This window comes from Pipistrellus hanaki (assembly GCF_964339955.1).
Source record: "Pipistrellus hanaki genome assembly, chromosome: 3".
NCBI classification, from domain to species: Eukaryota; Metazoa; Chordata; class Mammalia; order Chiroptera; family Vespertilionidae; genus Pipistrellus; species Pipistrellus hanaki.
Genome location: NC_140505.1, coordinates 120,097,100 through 120,122,191, shown reverse-complemented (window position 1 = coordinate 120,122,191; position 25,092 = coordinate 120,097,100). Strand labels below are relative to the sequence as shown.

Here is a 25,092-nt window from a genome sequence, read left to right as displayed (position 1 = left end):
TTCTCTAGGAGGACTTTTTTTTAACCCCTTCTGCTTTTCTTCATCCATGACCATATAATTACTCTCTTTTGTAATACTAAAAAAAGTAAGTAAACTTTGTACTTATTAAACCTTGCACTTACCTTAATTTTTACATTAGTCATACTATATTATAATTAATTTTTTGAGGTAAAATGTACATAACATAAAATTTAATATTTTAAACATTTTAAGTGTACAATTCAGTGGTGTTATGGACATTCAGATTGTTATGCAAACATCACCATCATCCATCTTCATAACTTTTCTCGTCTTCCCAACTTGAAACTCTGCTCATTAAATAAGACACCATTATAATTACTTCTTATCATGTTTATCTCCCATACTAAAAAGAATAATTGCTTTATTAATATTTAAGTTTTATTATTATATATTTTGATCCCAAGTAGTGAACATACAGCCTGATTAACAGAATATGCCCATCAAATGTTTGCTGAATTGAAATGTTATGATCAAAATCACATATCAGATCATTACATCAAGTTATATCAGACTAGAGGCCCTGTGCACAAAATTTGTGCATAGGAGGAGGGGTCCTCTCAGCCTAGCCTGCACCCTCTCTAATCCGGGACCCCTTGGGGGACGTCTGACTGTGGTTTTAAGCCTGATCCTACGGGTTGGGCCAAAACCAGCAATTGGACATCCCTCTAACAATCCGGGACCACTGGTTCCTAACAGTTCACTTGCCTGCCAGCCTGATCACCCCTAACTGCCTCTGCCTGCAGCCTAATTGCTCTAACTGCCCCCCTGCACTGGCCTGGTTGCCTCCAACTGCCCTCTGCCAGCCTGGTCACCCCAAGCAGCCTGCTATTCATTTGTTTAGTTGTCCCTTGCTAACCCCCCTGCTGGCCTTGTCGCCCCATGCATCCTGCTGTTCAGTTGTTACTGTGAGAGCATTGTAACCAATTTGCATATTACCCTTTTATTAGCGTAGATTATATCAACTCTCCAGTTCTCACCTAACACTTCACACACACACACACACACACACACACACACACACACACACCAAACCTTTTAATAATATTCCTTTTACAAAATAAAAACAAATAAAATCAAAACTATATCTTCAGTGCTTTCTCATTTTATAAAATATGAATTCCAAATTGTGATCATGTCATTCAGGCTCTCTAAAATCTGAGTTCTATCAGTATCTCCACCCTCCCATCTACATATTTTCACAACTTAATTCTTACTAACACATTATGCATAATTATAGAAGCAACCAATTTCAGGTTCTCTTAATCATACTGGCTGCTCAGACTCAAATGTTGTTGTTTTTTTTTAATCACTTTTGAAGCTAAATCTTAGACTTTCTTCATAGGTGAGACTTGTCTAATCAGAATAAATATGCTCCTCCTCTCTGCTCTTCTGGACTTCTAGCTTTGCACTAAATTACATTTTACCAATATGTTTATATGTGCATCTCCATCACTTGAGAGCAAATTACATGCAAATTTGCATTTTTTTTACTTATTTTAATTTTTCTTACTCCTTGTCTGTCAGAGACTCAGATGATTTTCTGCATATGGTAGTTGCTCAATAATTATATTTTGAAGAAAAAAATCTTACTAATTTGATGTACATGATCAATGCATTGGTGTTTATTGAGCATGCTTAAAGTTATTAAAACTCTCTACTAAGGAAATAGCTAAGGAACAATGTGAAAACACTGGTTACCACACACTCTATACAATGAAATTTGACAAATATATATTGATCACAAGGGTCATATCATTGTACTGAGTGAAACAAATAAAAATGAGCATCATGCAGTCCATTTTCTCAGGGAACTAACAACCTGACTTATTCAGGCATATAATTAACCCTAATGCTTGGTGAGCAGTCCTAGTAAGTGCTGAAGCAATAAGCTTTAGCAATTTAAATTAAGGAGCAAAGGCTGCTGGCAAGAAACCATAAAATATTTCATCAAAATTGTGATGATGTCTGAACTTGAGTTTCAATGGGGAACTATAATTTCAGTGGGTGAATTAGAGTTGTGGAGGCATTCCAAGAGAGACATTAGCATAAGATTTAGAGGAAGCAAAATTGTGGGCTGCTTTCAGAAACAACGAATACAATGATTGAACAAGACCTTAATAGAGGCAGTAAGGATAGTGGAAGTTAGAGCTGGATTTAAAGGTTAGGGCCATTGAAAAGGTGCTTGATGATATATTAAAGGTCCATGTAATACATATCATTATATATTAATATAGTACACTATATAATTATGTTATTAATATATTAATATAGCACACATATGTAAGTATATATTATATATTGAAATATGTTATAAAAATAATCATTATGATTGGATTTTGCTTAATAGGTTTAACTGTGAAGAATTATATAGCAGAAAGGGATAGGGGATGAGCAGCAGAAATCCTATATAATAAAAGGCTAATATGCAAATTGACCAAATGGAGGAACGACAGATCATTATGACATGCACTGACCACCAGGGGGCAAATGCTCAATACAGGAGCTGCCTCCTGGTGGTCAGTGTGCTCCCACAGTTGGAGCTCTGCTCAGCCAGAAGCTGACTCACACCTAGCAAGCACAGTGGTGATGGTAGGAATCTTTCCTGCCTCCAAAAAGGTGCTAAGAAGCAGTGAGCAGTGAGAAGTCAGGGGTCCCGGACTGTGAAAGGGATGTCTGACTACCTAAATCAGCACACAGATATACCCTAAGGGGTCCTGGCCTGTGAGAGGGTGCAGGCTAGGTTGAGGGATGTTCCCCATTCCCCCCATGCACAAATATTGTGCATCAGGCCCTAGTCTATTATAAAAGCCCTGGTGTGAAATAATGAATATTTGAATTATGGTGGCTTTAATGTATGTGGAAGACGATGAGAGTAAGTAGATTGGGAAGGGTAGATTATGAAGCAGTTAAATATACGGATTGGAACTTCCTCAATATAGAGAGTTATGACAAATGCAAAGACAAGCACATTTTCAAATCAGAGAGACGTGTCACATTAAGAGCTCATCTGTAGTATAGTAGTATATAACTCCCAGTATTATTCTGCTCATATAAATGTACTTAGCATAGTGCTTAGAGGTTTAAAGTACTCAATGAATATTAGCTATTATTAAGTGATCAATAAAACAATCAAGTATGGAAAATTACATCTTACTCTAAAATATGTTTATTGTTTTATTTGTTTATAATAAAAAGTAATTAAAATTCAAATGCTTCAAAAACATATAGTACATACACTTGCAAACACAAGAAACAACTGATAATAACAATTTGGTATATATACCTAATTTTTTCTATGCTCACAGTAACATATTTTCATTATTGTTATTATTATTTGTATTTATACAAAATTAGGATCATTCTAAGCAACTTCTTCCTTTTTGTAAAATAAAATGTTTTTGAGCTCTTTCTAGAACAGAACATATATAGTTGTCTCATATTCTTTTTAATAATGCTACTTATTTCATTGCATTCAAGTGCCATAGAGAATTTAAAGGACATGGTAAACTAGGTGGAAATTATGGCTCCATAGGGCATATGGTGCCTTTGTATGTATTAGAAAATCAATCTCTGTAGGTAATTACAGCCCTGAAGGTGCACATCTTGATTAGCACATCCTGAACTCTTCAGTTGCCATTTCTGGAGCAAAGTTTCAGAGCCTCACTTGAATGTACAGAACATTTTTATTTCGGTGTAAATGCCAAGTGGTCCCACTACACCTTTGTTTATAACAAATAGAAACTTTACCATTGCCACATTAAGCAAGACTTTCAAATTAGTAGTCACCAAACCTTTTGTTTGCTTACCCTTATTAATAAAATATTTGATTCACCCAAGATAAACATAAACGAAAATCAAAACTAACAATGACAAAATAGATACACTTAACATTTTCTTCCTGCACACTCTAGGAATTAGCACACATATTATCTCTCCTGAAAGGACCGAGTTCTTGTCATTACCCATTATTTTAGGGGTTCTTTTCTCCATCCAGTTTGCTAAGCTTTCTGGTTGCTAAAAAGCTTTTTCTTTATATATTTTAAACTCTTGATCCACCATTTATGCTTTTTAACACCGTTAGTGTTTAATTCACATGGAACTTATTCTTCCTGTAATTAAAAGTCCATTACTTCTGATATTTAAATTGTTAAACCTGAAACAAACAAAAGGATATGTAAACATGCTCAATTGCCTCAGCTTATTTTAAAAAGCAGGGAGTTTGTATTAGATTTTTAGCCTGATTTGAAAATGTGTGAATTTGTTTGTGTGTTTAGTGTAAATGTGAATATTATTTTCTTACAAATTTTTTGATAATACATAATTAATTACATTAACCTCCCAATTTTTTACTGGTTTATTAAACAATTCAATAATTGTTGAATTATTTTATTATGCCCACTACTAGTAATACCAATATTGACATTATAAGAATAAAGTTCTAGGAAAAAATCCTCATTAATAAAGTGTATATGTGTGAGTGTGTTTGTGTGTGTGTGTGTATAAGAGAGTGGGAAGAAAAGAGAGCAATAGAGCTATTAAGCTGTATACACAGCTTAAATTTGTTATTGGTACTTATACATTTATTATATAGTCTAATGACCCAAGTTCACTTGTGCACTAATAACCAAAAGAGGTAAAATCTTCTTAAAAAAAAAAAAAAAGCAGCTATGTAATACATTCAACAATAAAGATAAATTTTAAATAAATATCTCTAATGTTTAAAAAAAAAAAAGGAAAAGAAAAAACAGCTCTTTAAATCTGAGATGATTACAAAATACTTTCTTAAAGTCATGGATTAGATTAAATGAAATGGATTCAATGATGCCACTAAACATGGGCACAATGTTTTTTAGAAGATAAGAAAAATAAGGTCCCGAGGGGAAAATATATTTATATCTCTAAAGAATTAACTTCATTTGCAACATTATCTAAGTTTAACAGAAAATTTTCATGTTTTTCAATTTTGGAGCCAAGTTTTGCTTCTCAGAAGGACCGGCATTCTGATTGCAGTCTTTCTCAATCCCCATCTCACTAGTTCGCATATCACTAGCTCTTGCAAAGACTCCTTTCATCTCTCAGTGACAGATCTGAATCACCGGAAATGAGAAAACAAGACTGGCAACCAGTTTCAACAGGCCTTGTTCAGTGGCAGATACAGAATTTAATTTATTCTGTGTGACAGTTTTAATAAATGTGACATAAAGCACAAGGGATATCATGTTAGCAATATTGCACCTCAGAAGAGGAGAAAGTTTGGTATGTTACCTCCTGATTAGCAGCAGCTAGTTCTTCTTCCAGTGCAGAGACTCTTTCTAAAGAAACCCTCAGTCGCTCCCTTACCTGGAAGAAAAACCAAAAATGTGCCGTAATGTACATCCCATACATGGTAAACTGCTAATCTGTCACTAACATTATCAAAGGCAGTCACAGTTGGCTGTTTTCCCACTATTTATAGTCCTAAGCATTTGGGAATATGATGAATACATTGTCACCTCATAGTGCCACTGTGTCAAAAGGGATTTCCTTCTAACTAAGTCCTTTTAGTGTTCAGAGGATAGATTTTCCGGTGGGTTTGGAGACTGACCCATCTTGCTCTCAATTCTGATTCATAGTAAGTGAAGGCCAAATTTAAAAGTTTAGTAAGATTTAATGAGGAATATAGGTTAGGTAATATATGAAATAGATAAAAACCTACAAAACAATTTTATTTTATTTTTAAATGTGTTTTTGAGAGAGAGAGAGAGAGAGAGAGAGAGAGAGAGAGAGAGAGAGAGAGAGAGAGAGAAAGAGAAACATCAGTGAGACAGAACCATCCATTGGCTGTCTCCTGCATGCCTCCCACTGGGGATCAAGCAGCAACCCAGGCAACTGCCCTGACCGGGAATGGAACCGACAACCTCTCAGGGCATGGGATGATGCTCAACCAACTGAGCCACCTGGCCAGGGCCATAAAGAGCAATTTTTAAGTTGCAGTTAAAACATTCTTTTCTAATTAGCAAACAAACAAAAAGTACTAGTGCCCTATAAATATAAAATCAAATTTGAAATTTACAAAAATCTCAATATACTTTTATACTGTACTAGTGGCCCGGTACACAAAAATCGTGCACATTAAAAGGGGATTAATTACAGGAAATAATTTAATATTGCTATTTGCCCTTTCTCTAGAATGAAGTGTCAGAAATGAAAGAAAATTAGTAAAATGTATATGAAAACCTTCCTCCTGTCAGAGTCTGGGGTGCACCAAGGGACCCAGAGTCAAGTCCCCACCCACCCACATGCACCTCAAAATCGTGTGAGACCCAGATCCAGCCACTCCCTGCCTCATTGGGCTAGAACCATACCTGGCCAGTTCCACCCTTGTTAAGCCCTGCCAGGCAGGGAATGTAGCTCAGGTCCCCTGGCCCAGCACCAGGATGGGGGAGGGAAGAAGGGTGGCCTGAGGTCTCCCTGCCCAGACCAGGGTAGTGGGGGGGCATGCCTTGAGGTCCTTTGTCAAGCCCCACCAGGTGGGGGATACAGCCTGAGATTCCCCTGTCAAGCCCCACCTGGGCAGGGGAGGGTGTAACCTCAGGTCCCTGCTGATTGCTTGTTAAGGCTCCTTATGGGAACTTGGCCTCAGCTGTGGGTGCAGCCATCTTTGTGATGGAGTGATGGAGTGTTAGCATATTCCCTCTTTATTAGATAGGATAATGTTATCTGATTTATATTCAGGTGACAACTATGCTTAAATCCTAAAATAATCTTAAGCAATAGATAATAAGTAGCCGAAACCAGTTTGGCTTAGTGGATAGAGCATCAGCCTGTGGACTGAAAGGTCCCAGATTCGATTCAGTCAAGTGCATGTACCTTGGTTATGGGCACATCCCCAGTAGGGGCTGTGCTGGAGGCAGCTGATTGACATTTCTCTCTCATCAATGTTTCTCACTCTCTATCCCTCTCTCTTCCTCTTTGTAAAAAATCAATAAAATATATTTTTTAAAAGAATAAGTATATGAGTGGCAATCAACATTAGTTATTTTCATTATGCTCAAATTCTCTGCAAATTGCTAATACATATACATAAAAATGGATATTTAATAACAAAGACAATTATGCAGATACTTCATGATATCTAGGTGTACTAGATGGACTGCCAGGTATCAGTTGTTCATATGAACATATCCAATTGTTCATAAAAATGCTATGCTGGTTTGGCTCGGTGAATAGAGCATCAGATCTGCAGAACGAAGATCCTGGGTTCGATTCTAGTCAAGGGCACATGCCAGGGTTGTAGACTTGACCTTCAGTAGGGGGTGTGCAGGAGGCAGCCAATCAATGATACTCTCTTATCATTGATGTTTCTGTCTCTCTCTCCCTCCCTCTTGCTCTCTGAAATCAATAAAATATATATTTTTTAAATGCATAAAACTTATTCTGATTAATAACTGAACAAGAGCTACTTGGAAGAAACTTTTTTATGATCTAAGTTAGGAAATACTTTTGTATGAACATCTTAAAAAGATTCCAAAAAAGCAAATATCCCCCAGGCATGAAAATAGGAGGACATTGATATGTGGAATGCAGATATGAATAAAGAATTTTAGTAGTTGTAATTGGTGTTTAACAAGGATGATTGTAAAGTTTTATGCCCACTTCCTAAAATACTGCTATGAAGAGGTTAAGGTACCATATTTTAAAAGATATATTAATATATTGGAATGATTCTATAGTTGCCATATATCTATTGATCTTAGCTAAATGTAAAAATCCTACCTTACAACTTAGTGGATGTATGAATAAGGAAATTAGTAATGAATACTGCCAGTCACTGTAATTGTCCATAGCATACCCAAGCTTTTATTTAGTGCTTCAGATGTTCTAAACCCTGTATGATAAAGTTGGTAGTTTCTTGCTCTCAAGATATGGTTAATTGCATATTTGATCTTCTATTTGTATTTTAATATAATGCCCATAAATTAAATTGAAGTATTGTAATTATTTTTTTATGTCTGTTTCTACAGGTATTCCTATCATCATGAGAAGATCTGACCTATTCTTAGATAAATTATCTATGAAGGTGCTTACGCACATATTAATTCCTCAAAAGCTAAATGAAATATTTATTTTTAAAATATATTTTACTGATTTTAGAGAAAGGAAGGGAGAGAGATAGAGATAGAAGCATCAATGAGAGAGAAACATCAGCCAGCTTTCTGCATGGCCCCTACTGAGGATGCAACCTGCAACCAAAGTACTTACCCTTGACCAGAATTGAACCCAGGACCCTTCAGTCCATGGGCCAGCACTCTATCCACTGAGCCAAACGGTTAGGGCTGAAATACTATTGAAAACAAGCATGAAGATCAACAGTGATATCTTTATATAGTTTTAAAGTTTTGTCAAAAGCTGAAACTTACTCATGTTAATAGTAATATTCATTCAACACTCACTGAGCATTTGACACATATTGAGCATGAGCTAAGAGCTTTGCATGTCAGATCATACCTAATCCTCATGATAACTCTCTGAGGTAGGTGCTATTATTCTTTCCTCAAAAAAAGAAGATGCTTAGAGATGACACGTTTGCATGTCTGTCCAATGTCAGAGCCCAAAGTCATGATAGTTTTCCATTAGGTTGCTGAGCATTATTTAGTTGATAATCAGTTCAGTTGTCCCTAAACTTACTAATATACAAGACACACCTATTGAGTTATTATATTATGCTTCCGGAGCCATGGCATGAAATACTTTATTTAATTATGCTGAGTTCACTGAACTGATAGTAAATTATTTCTATATTCTAGGTTGTACAGCAATCATTTTCTTCTTAAATGTATGCACATCTATCAGATAATTTGTTTTAAATGCTGTTTATTGATTCCTATTTATTCCTTCATAAAAGTATGCCTCACTTAAATGATGTAGGGTGCTTCTAGAGAGCACCCCAAACCACACAATCTCAAAAACCTTTATTCAAGTTAGGTTAAATTTTCTCTGAGCAGGGCATGTTCTTTGTATACCTCTGGGTTATATTATATATTGGCCATAGTGTTTAAAGTATCTTTATTTCTCTGCTTAAAAAAACCCTGACACATTTTTAATACTCAGATCAAATGTCATCCCCTGTATGAATATATTCATATCTTCCTTGTCACTTTCTCAAGCAGAATAAGTCACAATTCTTTCTGTGACTTCTTATTGCATTATATACATCTTAGTAGTGCCTGTTATTGAGATGTGAATCTGCAGTACTAATTATAAACTCCTCAGCTGTAAGAAGAATGTATTATTTATCTTTTTGTGCCAAATATCTGCAAGGAGTCTGACACATAACAGATATTCTATAAAGTCCTGCAAATTCTTAACAATTTACTTTTGTAATAAGAAAAGGGATATAATATGAAACAACATTAAATATATTAAATGGTGATTTGATAAGTAATATTTGTTGATATAATGATTATAAAGAATCATCATAAAATTTTCATTTTGTTTTATTCAATATTCATATAAGTCACCTCTCAGAGCTAAAATGAAAAATAAAATAATGTATTTCTAATTAACTGGAAAATAGAACTATAGTTATTATTATGAATATATTCCACATAATCCCCAGCTCAGAGAACATCTGAAAGACCAATGATAAAAATATATATGTATATAAATATTAAATAGAGCAAGAGGGACTGCATGTCAAAAACTAGATATAACTGGGTAAGAATCCCTAGTTTGGATTTTAATGCTCAGAACTTTTCTGATAGCTTACAATGAAGTGTCCTAATTTCCACTTTATAAAATCCTAAAGCTTTATTAATTTTAAATGTTCATTCTTTAAAATTTACAAAATGGAAACTATGTCATAAACCTTACTAATCTGCAAAGGATATTATCATCATATTGGCTTATGTCAGGAGAATTTATCTGAGGAACAGCTGAAATGTATGGCTACTTAAAAAAAAAAAAAGACCTAAAGTAGATTTTCTACTTATACATTATGCTATTATATTTAGAGGCTTAAGAATGTATTTTCAGAACTATGATATTAGAGACCTATAAATATTGTACGGTTACAATATATACCTCAAGATATGCTTAGTTGCCAATTAGTTGTCTCTAATGTTGGCATCAATATATATATATGCATTTCAGAGAGAGGTGGGGCAAGAGGAAATGAAAAAGAGAGAGAAAGAAAAGCTGAATGATAATATTAAATTTCAACTGGCAATAGGGAGTTGGACCATAATGTAGTGTAACAGAAGTCTAACTTGAGAAGCCATATATCCAGTGACATTAAAAACATCCACATAGTTATGAATATTACCAATAATGCACAGTAATCCTGTTGCATTTATTGAAACTAATTTTCTTATAACTCAAAGTTATTCCTCTGAACTGACTGTTAAGGAATCAGGAGTGTCATGGATGAAGACAAGAAGCACAGTTGCTGCAATCCTCAGCAAAAGCACAGTTAAGCTGAAATCTTTTGCCATTACTATACTTTGTATTTTTAGTAAAAAGTTTTTTTTTTAATATAGAAGTAAAATTGGCATGTAAAATTGTAAGAATCCTTTTCCAATACTGTACCTTTTCATCCAAGGCCTTGTGGTGCTCAAACAAAGATTTCAGTGCCTTGAGAACCTCAACTTCACTGGAAACTCCCGAGGGGGACTGGGCTTGCCGTTTTACCACCGTCATTCTCAGTGACCTTTCGTGTCGTGACACAAGGCACTCCAAATGCTCCAGTAACAGCTGTTGAGTTTAACAGAAAATAGAATTATCTTATAGCTTTGAGTCATTAATCCTTAAAAATGACTTCTACCTTAAAAGATTGCAGGTTTACATAATATCTAGTGATAACCTCAGGTTATATTACAGGTAAGTGGCAAAAAGTGCAAACCTGAGTCCAAACCAGTCTTCATAAAATACATCAAAATGAAATAGCATTGCAAGAGGGCATAAAGGGGATAAAAGGTGATGGGGAAAAATCAACTAAATTGAATTTCCATTATATTAAAAATTACTGAATTTAAAAATATAATGTAAACTGCATACATTCTTTTGGAAAATCTAACCATTTGAGTATGGATTCAGTAGAACACAACATAATATGTGTGACTCACTATGAAAATTATTAAAGAACATTGCACAATGCATGATGGCTTTGTTAATAATGTTTAAAGTCAAAATTAATTCCATTTATATTTGGTTATTTAAATGTTTTTATTTGAAGGAAATGTGCATAATAATCACATGGCTTTAAATGTGATTGTAATGATAATCACATGTTGTATAGTGATTACAGTAATAATCACAATTACAAGTTGCTATAGTAATTATATAGTGATAATAACTAATAATTTTATGTACAATTAATTCTTAAACTATATCATAAAAATGTATGCTATCAACTGGAATAGAGTAACTAAAATTTGCAATAGTCATTTTGGAAAAAGAGGTTAAAGGACATAATTTTTAAAATTATTTTTTAATTACAGTTGACATGTAATATAGACTGTATATTAGTTTAAGATATAAATAATTTTTAAACTGAGTAGTGTAGAACCTTCATTTACCAGTGTGGCCTCTGAAGCCATGAGAGAGGTCAGGGATAGATAGAAGTTGGGTTGTTTCAGTATGTTACAGACTCTATGCTTTGATTTTTTTCTAGATAAAATTTGCTTTTAAATGTTTCATGACTAGAATATCACCTATACTTTATTTTATAAGGGAGTTCTGCCACTAAAAGCAGATAAACATGAGAAGAAAATTAAAAAAAAAAACTACTGGGTTATCAGTTATTAAAATGTTACTATTGAAGAATAACACATGACCAGTCGGTTTTCTAGGAGAGCATTTCAGGATGATAATGGAAGTGTAGGCTAAAAAAACGGTGTCTGTGTAAAAGTAAAGCAGAGGTTACTCAAACAGGATGAAAAAACAAATAAAAGATACTGGGGTGGAATTAAAAATCCCAGGATTTTTTCCGAAAACTCACACAGTAATGGAAATTTTTTATTTTTATAATGTCATTAGACTCAGTGACACATATTAGTATCATATTTCTTAATGTTTAAAAAGTTAACTTCTCTACATTTACTGTTTAAAGTTAACTTCTCTACATTTACTGTTTGTAATTATGGTCAGTGTCAGAAAACATTGCCATGCCACTGACATAAAGAAACATAAAATCCTGAGATTCTACACATATACAAATCAGTAGTTAGAGGTCATATTTAAGGGTCAAAATAATAGTAATAGAAATTCTGTATGAAGATGATACAAATATTGACATTTCAATGCTTTTATTTATCAACTTCTGATTATATCTATGGTATTCTACTCTTGAATTCTATAGATACATGCCAGAATGTATTAAATCCAATCAGTTTCAGGTAGGTTATGTAGCATTTTATGCACTTAACCTGCCTATTTCTCCAACATCATCCGGTGTTCACCTTTCCCTGGCAAAGCATGCTCTAACCACATATGCCTATGTTTGGATCCTCGATATGCTGAGCCTTTGCGAATGTTGAAACTTCTGCCTGGAATACTTTTCCTTTGGCTCATCACGTGACCAGCTTTTTCTCATTCTTTACTGTCAATTTAAACATCACCCTCGTAAAGAAACACTTGCTTGATACTCTATGTAAAGTAGGTCTTTCCTCTTCCCAGCCTCCATAGTCCTCTATCTGAATCGCTTGCCTATTTTCTTCATAACATATCATGCTGTGTAATTTCTCAAGAACAACGTCACTAAATTTTATTCTATTTCCTCATTAAAATATAAACTCCATGAGCATGGGTACTGTTTATCTCGATTTACTCGATCTCGGTATTTGAATATTGGCTTAGTTCCTGACATCTGTGGTAGTAGATACACAGTAAGTATTTGTTGAGTGGATACATGTCGGTAATACTGTTGTTTAGAATTTTAATATGGAAAAGGAGCTAATAAAAGTTAGATTGTACTGTAGACGTGACAATTGTGGTTGCCCCAAATCTTATGAACAAACTCTGCATATTTAATAGTTGCCCACATTCTGAATGTGTGTCTCAGTAACATAGGATCCAAAAAACATTTCCCAGTCATGGCTACCACTAGGTGGCAGATATGTGACTTAAGAGTCAGCTAGCCAGAGCCACCACATGCACAGGAGGGATTCTGAGGGGGTGAGATGAGGAAACGTGATGGGCAGGGCATCTGTTTTGCTGGCCCAGGTAGTAGCCAAGGGTGCATGTTACTGGGACTGGGGTGTGAGGAAAATTTACAAGACTAAGAAATGTGGTCCTAGAACTTGTGCCTGGAAGCTCAGTTTAGAAGTTTTTATATACCTTAATTACTAGTAATTTCTCCTTGATTAAAACAGCTAAGCTGTACTCTTATGTGCAACTAGAAACTCTCATCTATACAATAATAAAACTAAATGTATTTTTATTAATATATCAATAAAACAGACTCCTTACATGCTTAAATGAACTTATCCTGAATACTCTTCAATACCTAGGAAAATATCCTACATAATGTTTGCTTAGTACTTGATGATTTAAATTAATGATAAATATAAATTATCTAGCCTGGATAATGTGGCTACAGATATTCTAATATAGCATGTATCTATGAATTTTAAGCTTACAAATGAAAATAAATTAAAAATAAAAACAACTAATCCAAGATACCAATAAAACTCTGCTAATTGTACCTTTTCTTGAAGCCACACTTTCATATAATACTTAACAAAGCTTGCAGAGGTATACTAAGAAAATTTCAGGGAGTATATGAATGGCCATTAATCCTATGTTGGAGTTCACTTTAAATGACCACAGCATATATATGTATACAAAGGAACATGCCATATGTGCATGCACACATATGGAACCATTAGAAATTTTTGAATTAAATTTCTAAAACTATACATATTCATATTAATATCTGAATTTGATGTAACATTGTGCACATTTTCAATCACAAGTGTCATTGAAGTAGAAAGCACCCATATATGCATACACATGTATCTTCACCTGCTTTTCACTGCTAAGGTCTTCTTTTTTCTCAATTGGATTGTATTTTATAATCATTGAGAAAATGTCTTTGAAGGAAGTTTATTAACTTGTATAGAAAGGTTTTTCAGGAATGGGAAGCTTTTCTTTGGTAGTGGCAGGTGTCTGTATTTGAACATTTACATAATTCCTTTAGATAAAAATAAAAGGGCATAGTAAGAATTTATTCAAATTAGATGTTTAATTTGAATTAAGGACAATTTGGTCTTAGTTTTGGTTTATGACCCATGAGATGAAATTTCAGATTTATTATTTCTGACTTTGAAAACAAAGCTTTCTTTTCAAAGTTATGCAATCATTACAACCATCCTTTGAGATCTTCAGCCACAAAAACAGTTGAAACAGTTCCAAAGCAACAACAAAAATTCTCCACTCTGAGCCCACCTGGCATGGCTCAGTGGTTGAGCATAGACCTATACACCAGGAGGTCAAAGCTTGATTCTCAGTCAGGGCACATGCCCAGGCTGCAGCCTGGATCCCTAGTATGGGGCGTGCAGGAGGTAGCTAATCAATGATTCTCATCATTAATGTTTCTATCTCTCTCTCCTTCTCCCCTCCTCTCTGAAATCAATAAGAACATATTTTTAAAAATTCTCCACTCTGATATTAAGAGATAGTAAGCTATATCAACATTTTTTTTTTGTTTTCCTTTATCTCTTCATTAATTCAGATAATTTTAAAAAGCCATGTAAATTTTACTAATCAAATTGAGTAAGTTGAAATAACATCAGGAATAAATTATTTTCTCTAAATATAGTTTTGTCTAAGTATGACTAGAGTTTTAAGAATGACAAGTTCTGTTTAATCACCTTTTTCTATATTTTATTAGTGTTGAAATATTAATCAATAAGGCTTGTTTAATAGTTTCTGTAAATACTTGCTATAATATTTGTACAACCAAGTATAACATTAGGATGCTTTTATTTGGATGTCCTCAATTCAATTACTTGAGGCAGTGGGATTTAAGAGCAACTCTAGTGATTACTTTGATTTCTTTCATTCACTCATATTTCGGGGCAGGGGACCAGTTGTTTCTGTAGTGACAATGTGATACATAGCCACAACTTTCAGCTTGGACATCGCAATAAATGCCTAATATATTGTTTTTCTAAAATAAATTACTGAACAGATTAGGAATCAATTACAAAAAAAACAAAACAAACAAACAACAAAACACACACACAAAAACAACAACAACAACAACAACAAACAAACATAAAAAAAACCTCTGCTCTTCCCTAAACACAATTTGTCATAGCACTTACGATTTGTGAATGACATAGGAATATGATTTCTTAGATACATAATAGCCAGTGGTTAAGCTAAGCAGTGGATTCCCTGGGTATGTCACTTATCAGTTACTTATTATGTTACTTTTCCCATCAGTTAAGGGGGGAAAGTGGGATTGCCAAAAGGTAAAGTGTGTTAGACATGTGAAACCCTTAGAAAAACATTTTGTACTTAATTAATTTAGCTATTATATTATTATCATTTTTATTACTTGATGTATTAAGTAAACTTTGTTCATTCAACTCTATTTAAAACTTCCATTTTCTATTTGAAAGGAGGTATACTTCATCCAAATATCAAAAGGAGGGCCCCTTCTGCTCTATTTTTTTTTTTATGATACCCAGAAATTAACACAAATAACTCTATCCATTTATGAGTTATCTTTGTAAGTGTCTTTTTGTGTTATTTCAATCCATATGTTAACTACTCAAGATAAAAGGACAAGTTTATGAGAACCATGGAAATTAACCAGGCAATTCTACTTTAAACTTTCTCACAATCTAACACCAATCAAAATTTATTGCAGGTGTGAGAAGAAAATACTAGCTTGTTTCTTTCTCTAAATGACCAATAAGTAGGTGTTTATAACAAGGGGAAAAACACAACATGAAGAAGAAAAATGATTACATAAAATCTATAAAACTGTTAAATTTAGCAACACTTAATAGGGCATTATGAAAGAAGAAAGAGCTATGGCTAGTTTTCAGCCGTTTATATTTTTGTGTGATGGAGAAGGTCAGAGGTGGTTATGTAACGTATATAGTTGTCATATAATCAATACTTTACACAAGGAAGATTTCATAAATTCATTTTTCTTTGACATAATCAACAACAACAAAAATCTTCTGTACAACTGATTTTAAGAAAAGTAGAAAAATTTTTTCTAGGTGGAGGATGGGTGAAAAGTAAAAGAGATTAAGAAGTGCAAATCACCAATTATAAAAAAAGTCAAAGGGCTGTAGGGGATCTATATATATAAAAGGCTAATAAGCTAAGTGTCTGTGTGACTGGTTGATATGATGTACACTGACCACTAGGGGGCAGACGCTCAGCACAGGAGCTGTTGTGACATGCACTGACCATTTACAGAGAAATGACACCATGGACCTGCTCCCACAAAGCAACACTTGGCTTCCCCCAAGTGAGACACAGGCCCGCCACCACCCTGGAGCCACAGCTCACCAAATTGTAGCCAATTCTGCCAAGACCCTATGGCGCAAAATGTGGCCCCCAGTCCAGCCCGGCTCAGCCCAGAAACAGTGGTTGCGGGTGCCGAATAATGTAGCAACTCCTGGCTTCCTCTCCCTCAAGACTAGCCTCCTGGGAGTTTCTTCAGCCCAGGAACATGACTTGCTTTATAGCCAGGTGAAAACACTTTACACTGTAACCAAATGTCTGTGAAGTATTTTCCCATACCTCATCTCATTTGATCCTCACAGAAGCCCTCAAGTAGGTAGATAAGAAAATCAGTGGAATCCTATTTTTTTTTTTCCATTAGCTGGAAAATGGAGATTTACTAGTAGAAAGCTTAGAAACTTGACCCAACTGAAAAAAAAGTAAGAAATGGTGGACTTTGGAATTGACTTCACGTTTCCTCACTGTGCAGAATATAGTCAAACACTGCTGCAGTTAAATATTTAACCCTGTTTCTCCCTGCATGATCTACAATAATAATAATCTGCTCCATGTTGATATTTACTGTTGTGTTGCTGACAATTACCTGAAAGAGAAATTGGGGTACCTCACTAGGCTGGAAAAAGTTTAGCTAAATCAAAAGCAGGTCTAATTAAGCAAGTTTATTCTATCTATAATAATAAAGTGTAATAATCAGCTAATTAGACCAGACAGCCAAATGATCTTCCAGTTGTCCTTCTGGATGACCTTCTTGAAGAAGCTGGGCTATGAGGTCTGAGGAAAGCCGCTGTGGCTGCAAGGGCTGAGGCAAGCCACCCAGTTGAGAGGGCTGCACCCCTTGCATGAATTTCGTCCATCAGTCCTCTAATATAGTCAATAATACTGCACTAATTATGAATGATGGCAGATGAATACTAGACAGATTCTAATGATGACTTCTTAAGGTACATAAATGGCTAATCACTAATTTGTACACCTGAAATTATTATTTGTATGTCAAAATAATTTTAAAAGAAAGAAAAGAAAAACATTCTCCAGGTTTATCCATGTTTTCAAAGTAACTATTATTCATGTTTAAAATTAATAACTTCAATTTCTGCTGTCCTAATGGAACTTAATACTTGTATTTTGCTCACATTGACTCCTGAATAGGTATTTCAAATACAGTTTGCCTAGTTCTTTTATTATCCAAGCTCCTTTGCAGATACAATAGTCACAGGTACTTTTGGACCTCTTGGGATATAATGTGGTGAAAACCGTGTGGATGCTGTCCCCAAACCTCCCAGTTCTCTGAAATTAGTCACAAGTAACGAGAACTGACACACTCCATACTGTAGTGATTAATTCTTAGGCAAGGTCTCATATAAGTTGTAGTAAACCTACGAGTTTTTTCATGGATTTAACTTGAGTAATTATGTTGAAGGCCTTATGGCCATGGGTACAGCTCTGGAGTTATTCTGCTTAGTTTTCAAACCCCTTATCTGCTATTTATCACTGCATGACTTCTGGCAAGTTATCTGCCCTTTTCTGAGCTCAGCTGACTCATCTGTAAAATGGAGATAATTATAACATCTCCCACCTAGGGCTGTGGAAGGGAGTCACAGTGATGTGGACGGAAAGCTTACATAAAGCAGAAATACATACACAACCAATAAGAGAGTTTCTGTGCATTTTAAAGGTGAGAAATAGTTGAAAGCTATTTCAACTATTGGAGGTTTGCATCTCCCTCCATTTTCAGCTTCCGGCTCCTACTTTTACATTTGGGATATCTTGCTACATCAGGGAATGTAGCCAAAAGTGTTAAAATAGAGAGCAGTGAAACAAGGCAAAATAAAGCTTGTGGCAGAAATAAACTTTAAATTTGGGTGGGAAAAATACAGTGTAACTTAAAAGTCAAGGGCGGGGCCACATATACAGGGAGAAAGAAAAAATTAACCTGACTCCTAAATAACATGATTTAAACTTCTCATTTTGTTCTATTTGGAGCAGTCAGTCCATGAGACTGGCTCATCAAAGTCATAATAAAAAACAGTTTCTGTGTGCATACGTATTAAACAAGCCCCTGATGAATAAGGAGATAAACTGAATCTGCTCATATAACCATTGTTTATGCAGCGCTATCCCTCATTAGAGCACTAGCTCACTGTTTATGAAGCTATAATTTTTATATTGCTCTTAAGACCAAGCATAAAATGAACAAGTACATTAACTATACCTTGCTTTCTCAGCCTTAATCTGTTAGAACTCTAACATTTAAAATACTTCTCACCTACTTTACATAAATTTGAACTATATCCCACAAAAGTATTTTTTCTCTATGTTTATTAGTAGAATAGCTGCTCTCATTTATGTAATTTATGTATTTTATTAAATTTAGTGACTTCATAACTAGAAAAGATGGCATCTTTAATCACATTTGGAACTTGAATGTTAAATGTCATGAGATTGAAACAATACATGGGTTTCCAAGAGGAGACTATAGTATATTCCATCAGTTTCCAAAACTCAGAAATCAGAAATGGAAGTCTCCATGACAATCTTCTACAACAGAAAATGTTTGTCTCTTTTAACTTGGGGATTTCTGTTCCAGTGGTTTTACATTTTAAAACTTTAAAAAATATGTAAATAAATAATTTGCTTGGTGAGGTAAGACCAGTGCCACAACACTCCCTCATATTACCTAATAATTGAAACTCCACCCCCCCACCCCAACCTTCCCCTGTGCCTATCTCCAGCCCTCTGAGCATTGGGTCTCCCACTCCAGTATAACACTCTTAAAGTTGAAATTCTGTATTGAAACCCAGCCTTTCTTTTTTAAAATTGAAGAAAGCAAAAGGACAGGGGAAAAGGATATTTTCTAAGGCAATGTAGTGATTTAGTAGCCAAAACTCTAATTTAGGTTTCCTGTCTTCCTGTTTTGAGTTTTGTAGTATATTGTCCCTTACTTTAAATAATGGACTGTAAGTGATGCCTGCTTAAACTCTTCCTGAAGTTTTCAAATATTTATTTTTCATGCACATTTAAGAGACAAAGCACTGAATTATATATGGAATCAATTTCAAGCAGAGGCAGTTTTATACTTACTCTTGTGTTATTTCTTTCAGCTTTAAGTTCAGAAATTTCTTCTTCCTTTTCTAGAAGTTGTTCCCTACATGCATTTAATTCTTTTGTCAGTGCAGCAAATTCCTGAAAAGGGAATAAAATATATTTGAAGACACATTTCAGATTAAGAAAAAAAAGAAAAAAAGATTTCAACATACATTAAAAAATCAAAGTCTAATCTTTTGAATGTAAAGAATGGAAAAAAATGACTCAAATGATTAGCTCTATACACTAATAAAAAGGATAATATGCAAATTGACCTGCATTCATCATGCCCACCAGCCAATCAGGAGTGAGTATGCAAATTAATCCAACAGAGATGGCAGGTTAATTTGCATATGCAGACATTAGGTAGCCAGGGGCAGGACACTTGCATTGTTGCCATGGAGAAGACACAGCTATTCCACACTGCCTCAGCTGCTTCAGGCCTCTGGGCAACATGGGTAAGCAGAAAGGCGGCTCCAGGTCAGAGTGAAAAGGAAGCTCTGGCAAGAGAAAAGGAGGTGCCAGCTGCCAGGGGAAAGGAAGGCCCATTTTTGCATGAATCTTTGTGCATTTGGCCTCTGGTATCTAGTGTGTGTGTGTGTGTGTGTGTGTGTGTGTGTGTGTGTATTATTAAATTAACTTGATTCCAACAATCAAAAAATTTGAATCCATTATATTTAACATACACATTTTATTTTAGTATGATGCTTAGATGAATGGATAAAATATATTTCAAAATGTATCAGATATATCATACTGAACTTAATATTAGTATGAGAATGTATTAATAATATAGAAATTTAAATTTGGCTAATTTTGTTAACCACTCAAAAAAATCTTACACTTTTATTCCTATAGGTATACAGCAATGTTGTGACTGGATAATCAAAAAACACACAACAAAAATACCTCCAACAACACCAACCAAAAAATTCCTATTAACTGTGTTATTTAGACATTAAAAGGTTCATTTACCCATTAACAAGTTGAAGAAAGAAAATGTTCTACTTACAAAATAACAAGTGGACATAAGACTTGATAACATTATCTAATAGTCTCTTACTAATTTATACATAGCTTTCCTTCTTAATCGTAAGCTCCATATGAAATGGGACTTTGTCTGACTTCACTGCTACACTCCCAACATCTAAAACATAGTGGGTGCTTAATTAATATTTATTTTAATAAATAAAAATGGGTCACATTATGAAATTTTGGAAGTTTTAGAGTATTCCTCTGTGCAACAAATGACACTTTGGAGGAACCTTCAGTGTCTGCCTTCCCCCAAATTCAATCAGACGGTACAGGGTGGGGCAAAAGTAGGTTTAGATTTAGAGTCATGAGTACAGTACAGGAAACACAGAGTTCATTCTTGTATTATTACTTATTGATTATTGCATTATTTTTCATTCAAACAACTGTATGTAATATGAACAATTTTACAACTAAGCAGTTTAGACACAGTAAAAATTACTTTAAAAGGAGATCAATAAATCTAATTTGCCTATTCTACTATTCTTTAAGTAGACATCGTTTTAAAATATTTTTGAAAAATAATAAACAGTTAATATTATCATTAAATAATTTAGAGTGAGTCTTAGTAATAAAACTGGTTCTTGTCAAATATTTAAGTATTTGGGAAAACTTAGCTTCAGATTGAGAAGGCACTGTCAGAAGTTTAAAAAAATGGGGGAAATATGTTTGGTTAATGTAACCTCCACAAAGGCAAATTTAGTATAAAGTAAACGAATGTGCTGATTATACAAAGCACTGGGAAAGGTTGAGGGTTTATATTTTTGCTTGCATCAAACTGCTTATTTTGCTGAATTTTTCTGCGTGGCTTCAGCCCAAGTGAGCAGTTCAAAGCCATCAGAATAGAAGGAGAGGTTAGAATCAAGATGAAAGAGTCCCCTGTTCCATTTGGGCTGGCCCTACATATAAAGGTTCCCCCCTAATTACTGCTGCTTAAATGCTGTTGATATCCTCTAATATGTTATTTAACTGTAGAATGGAAATAAACAAGTAGAAAACAATAACATAATAAACATTCACATAAAAATTAAGCCTTTATGTAAACTGCATACTTTGATGGAGAAAAGAAGAAACAAACAAAGGTCCTGTGTTGTGCATTATTAACACACTAGAGGCCTGTTGCACAAAGATTCGTATAAGAATAGGCCTTCCTTCCCCTGGCTTCACTCCCAGCCACTCGGGAACCTGCAAGCTCTTGCTCCTGGCTGCCTGGGAGTTTGCAAGTCCTCGCTTCTGGTGGAGCACGACTCTTGTAGCTCCCTCTGCCCCCTCCCCTCCCCCTCATAGCAGGCATCCTGCCCATCCAGCTCTGCATGCCTCCTTATGCAAATTAACCTGCCTTCTTTGTTGGGTTAATTTGCATAGCCATTCCTGATTGGCACCATGGAGGTATGGTCAATTTGCATATTTCTCTTTTATTAGTATATTTAGCCCTTGCATGGTTTGGCTCAGTGGATGGATTGTCAAGCCCCAGAACTCAAGGGTCCTGGATTTGATTCCAATCAAGGGCATGTAGCTCAGATGCAAGCTTGATCCCTGGCAACCAATCAATGTGTCCCTTTCACATGGATATTTCTCTCTGTCTCTTCCCCTCACTTTCACTCTCTAAAAATCAATGAAAAATATCCTCATGAGAGGATTAATAACAACAAAAAAGATGCAAATATATAATCACTTAAATGTAATCCTATGCTCATGAATATTATGATAAAACAGAAATCAAACATAGCATTTAAGAAACATATATTTGGATAGATCTTTTTGGAGATTTATCTTGCTATATACAGAAAGGTTAAAAAAACAAAACAAAAGAAATTGAATATTTCCAGGTAGTGAAATAATACATGATTTTTTTTTATTTCTTCCTATGTATTTCTATTATCAAACTATCTGCAATGTAGAAATACACTTTTATGTATAAAAACTAAGAGAAAAATATAACTCTGCAAGTGCATTCAGGTATTCAAAATTGAGTGATGAAGTATCAATGTAGATTCATCAATTGTAAGAAATGTACCATGACAGAACTTAGTCAAGATGTTATTAGTGACAGATGGCTTTGCATTTTTTATTTATTATCATGGCACTGGTTATGAGTAAGTTATTTAGTGACTCCATGTATTAAAATGAGACTTACACTTATTGACTTCTTGAATATTTCAGGCACTACTTTCACATTCATTATCTCATCTTGCTCTCTAATAACCAGTGAGAGAGTCTCATTCCTATTTTATGGTGGAAGAAACTTGATTACTAAGAATTAAATTCAAGTTCACAAAGCAAGTCATAGAGAGTGAGTTAGGCCATGAACTTGGTTCTCCAGACTGTTTGTCCAGTGCTTTTCCACTATACCATTTTAACTTCAGTTGTTCATGGGGCTTATATGATTCAGATCTAGGGTGCATTTAGCAATACTTTTTTTCTTATCTGAAGAATTAGATAACCATTAATTACAATTACATTGCATGAACCTTCTTAATTAGTTCAAAGGGAGGGTGGGAAACTAGGAGACCCAAGGCAAGGTACTCCTTCCATGCAGAGGAACAATTATTAGACAGCATATTCTGCATATCTAGGACTGCTATAGATGCAAATACTTCACATGGAGTTAATTATCAAATGATTTTAGACCTTTCTTCTGATTTTTTCCCTACTCTACCTACTTTTCCATCCATACTGTGAATAATTAAGTTTTTATATAAAATTTTATGAAATAATATCAGAAAATACAATTAACATGGATTGATATGCCTGGAACTCTGCCAAGCAATTTATATAGATTATCTAATTCATCCTAATAACCCCCAGAAAAATACAATATCTCACTAAATAAAACTATATATTCTTATCAATCTCATACCTTGGTATTTACCCCAAAGAGTTGAGAACTATCTACACAAAAACCTGCACATGGGTGTTTATAGCAGTTTTATTCATAATTGCTAAAACTTGGAAGTAATCAAGTTGCCCTTAGGTAGGTGAATAGATAAGTAAATGGTATTATATCCAAACAATGGAATATTATAAAATACTAACAATGAAATGAACTATCAAGCCAGGAAAGAAACATGGAGGAGCACTAAATGCATATCACTTAAGTGAAAAAGAACAACAAAAATCTGATGAAGTCTACATTCTGTAGGATTCCAACTACATGCCATTGTAGTTGGAAGAAAGAATCAAAACTATGGATATAGTAAAAAGATTAATTGTTGCCAGGATTTCTATGATGGTGGGTGGATAAATAGACCAAGAACAGATAAATTTTTAGGACAGTATAATACTCTGTATGATAGCATGACAAATATACCATAGATCATTATACATTTTTCAAACATGTAGAATGTACCATAATGTAGAGTGAACCATAATGTGAACTATGAACTTAAGGTGATACTGTGTCAATGTAAGTTCATCAATTACATATAAAAAATGTACCACTCTAATGGGGGATATTTTTTAATGAGGGAGACTATGCATGCATGGTTACAGGAAGTATATGAGAAAGCTCTGTACCTGTCCCTTAATTTTATTGTGAACCTAAAACTGCTCTAAGAGTATATATTTTCTTTTTCTAAATCTCATTGAGGCATAGAGAAATTAAGCTATTTCCCCGAAGTTAGATACTTAGTCAATGGTGTAGCTGGACTTTGAATCCAAACAATCTATTTCATTCTAAGTGATGACAATACTAGTACATTGTGTTTGTTTTTTTTTCTTCCTGATCATGAGCTTTCTCCTTCTAATTTGACCTTTCTGTCATTGTAAAAATTATATATTTTTTCAAGATCACAGAACTTTTCAGAGCTTCCTACTTTTAAATAAATAAAATTTAAACAGACTTTAAAGGATCCAGGGACATACAGGGAGGGACTAAATTATCTGGCATCAGAACATAAACTCTGGAGGAGGGATGCTTTCCCTTGGAAAGGGGTGCATCCTTATGGCTATCAGCTGATTTCTCAACAGAAACTTTGTAGACCAGAGGCGATTTGCAAGAAATAATCAAAGTGATGAAAAGCAAGGGCCTACAATCAATATTACTCTACCCAGCAAAGCTATCATTTAGAATTGAAGGTCAGATAAAGAGCTTCACAGTCAAGAAAAAGCTAAAGGAGTTCATCATCACCAAACCATGAAATGCTAAGGGTCTTCTTTAAGAAAAAGAAGCAGAAAATGAAAATATATGTGTGTGTGTGTGTGTGTGTGTGTGTGTGTGTGTGTGTGTATAATATGAACAATAAAATGGCAATAAATACATATCTATCAACAATCGAGTCTAAAAATAAATAAGGAATCTAATGTATTAAATAAACTGATGAATAAAATAGAACCAGAGGCATGGAAACATGGAACAGACTGATGAACTACAGAAGAAAGTGGGGAGGGGGAGGCAGGAAGATATTAATCAAAGATCTTATGTTCATATATACATTATCCATGGACATAGACAATAAATAGGTTGATGAAGGCCTGGGGCGGGGTGGC

At 34.5% G+C, this 25,092-nt stretch overlaps 1 protein-coding gene across 16 annotated transcripts in view; it reads right to left on the bottom strand.

Moving 5' to 3' along the window:
- The window catches only part of PPFIA2 (PTPRF interacting protein alpha 2), a 421,613-nt gene that overhangs the window by 147,621 nt on the left and 248,900 nt on the right, over window positions 1-25,092 (bottom strand). For 14 of the 16 annotated variants that reach the window (XM_084878850.1, XM_084878843.1, XM_084878856.1 and 11 more), the window contains 3 exons: window positions 19,570-19,671; window positions 10,588-10,752; window positions 5,287-5,361 (listed from right to left, as the gene is read on the bottom strand). In XM_084878850.1, the coding sequence (XP_084734976.1) occupies window positions 5,287-5,361; window positions 10,588-10,752; window positions 19,570-19,671 (342 nt within the window). The remainder of the gene's footprint in view (window positions 1-5,286; window positions 5,362-10,587; window positions 10,753-19,569; window positions 19,672-25,092) is intronic. The other 2 variants (XM_084878845.1, XM_084878849.1) reach the window with 1 other exon arrangement.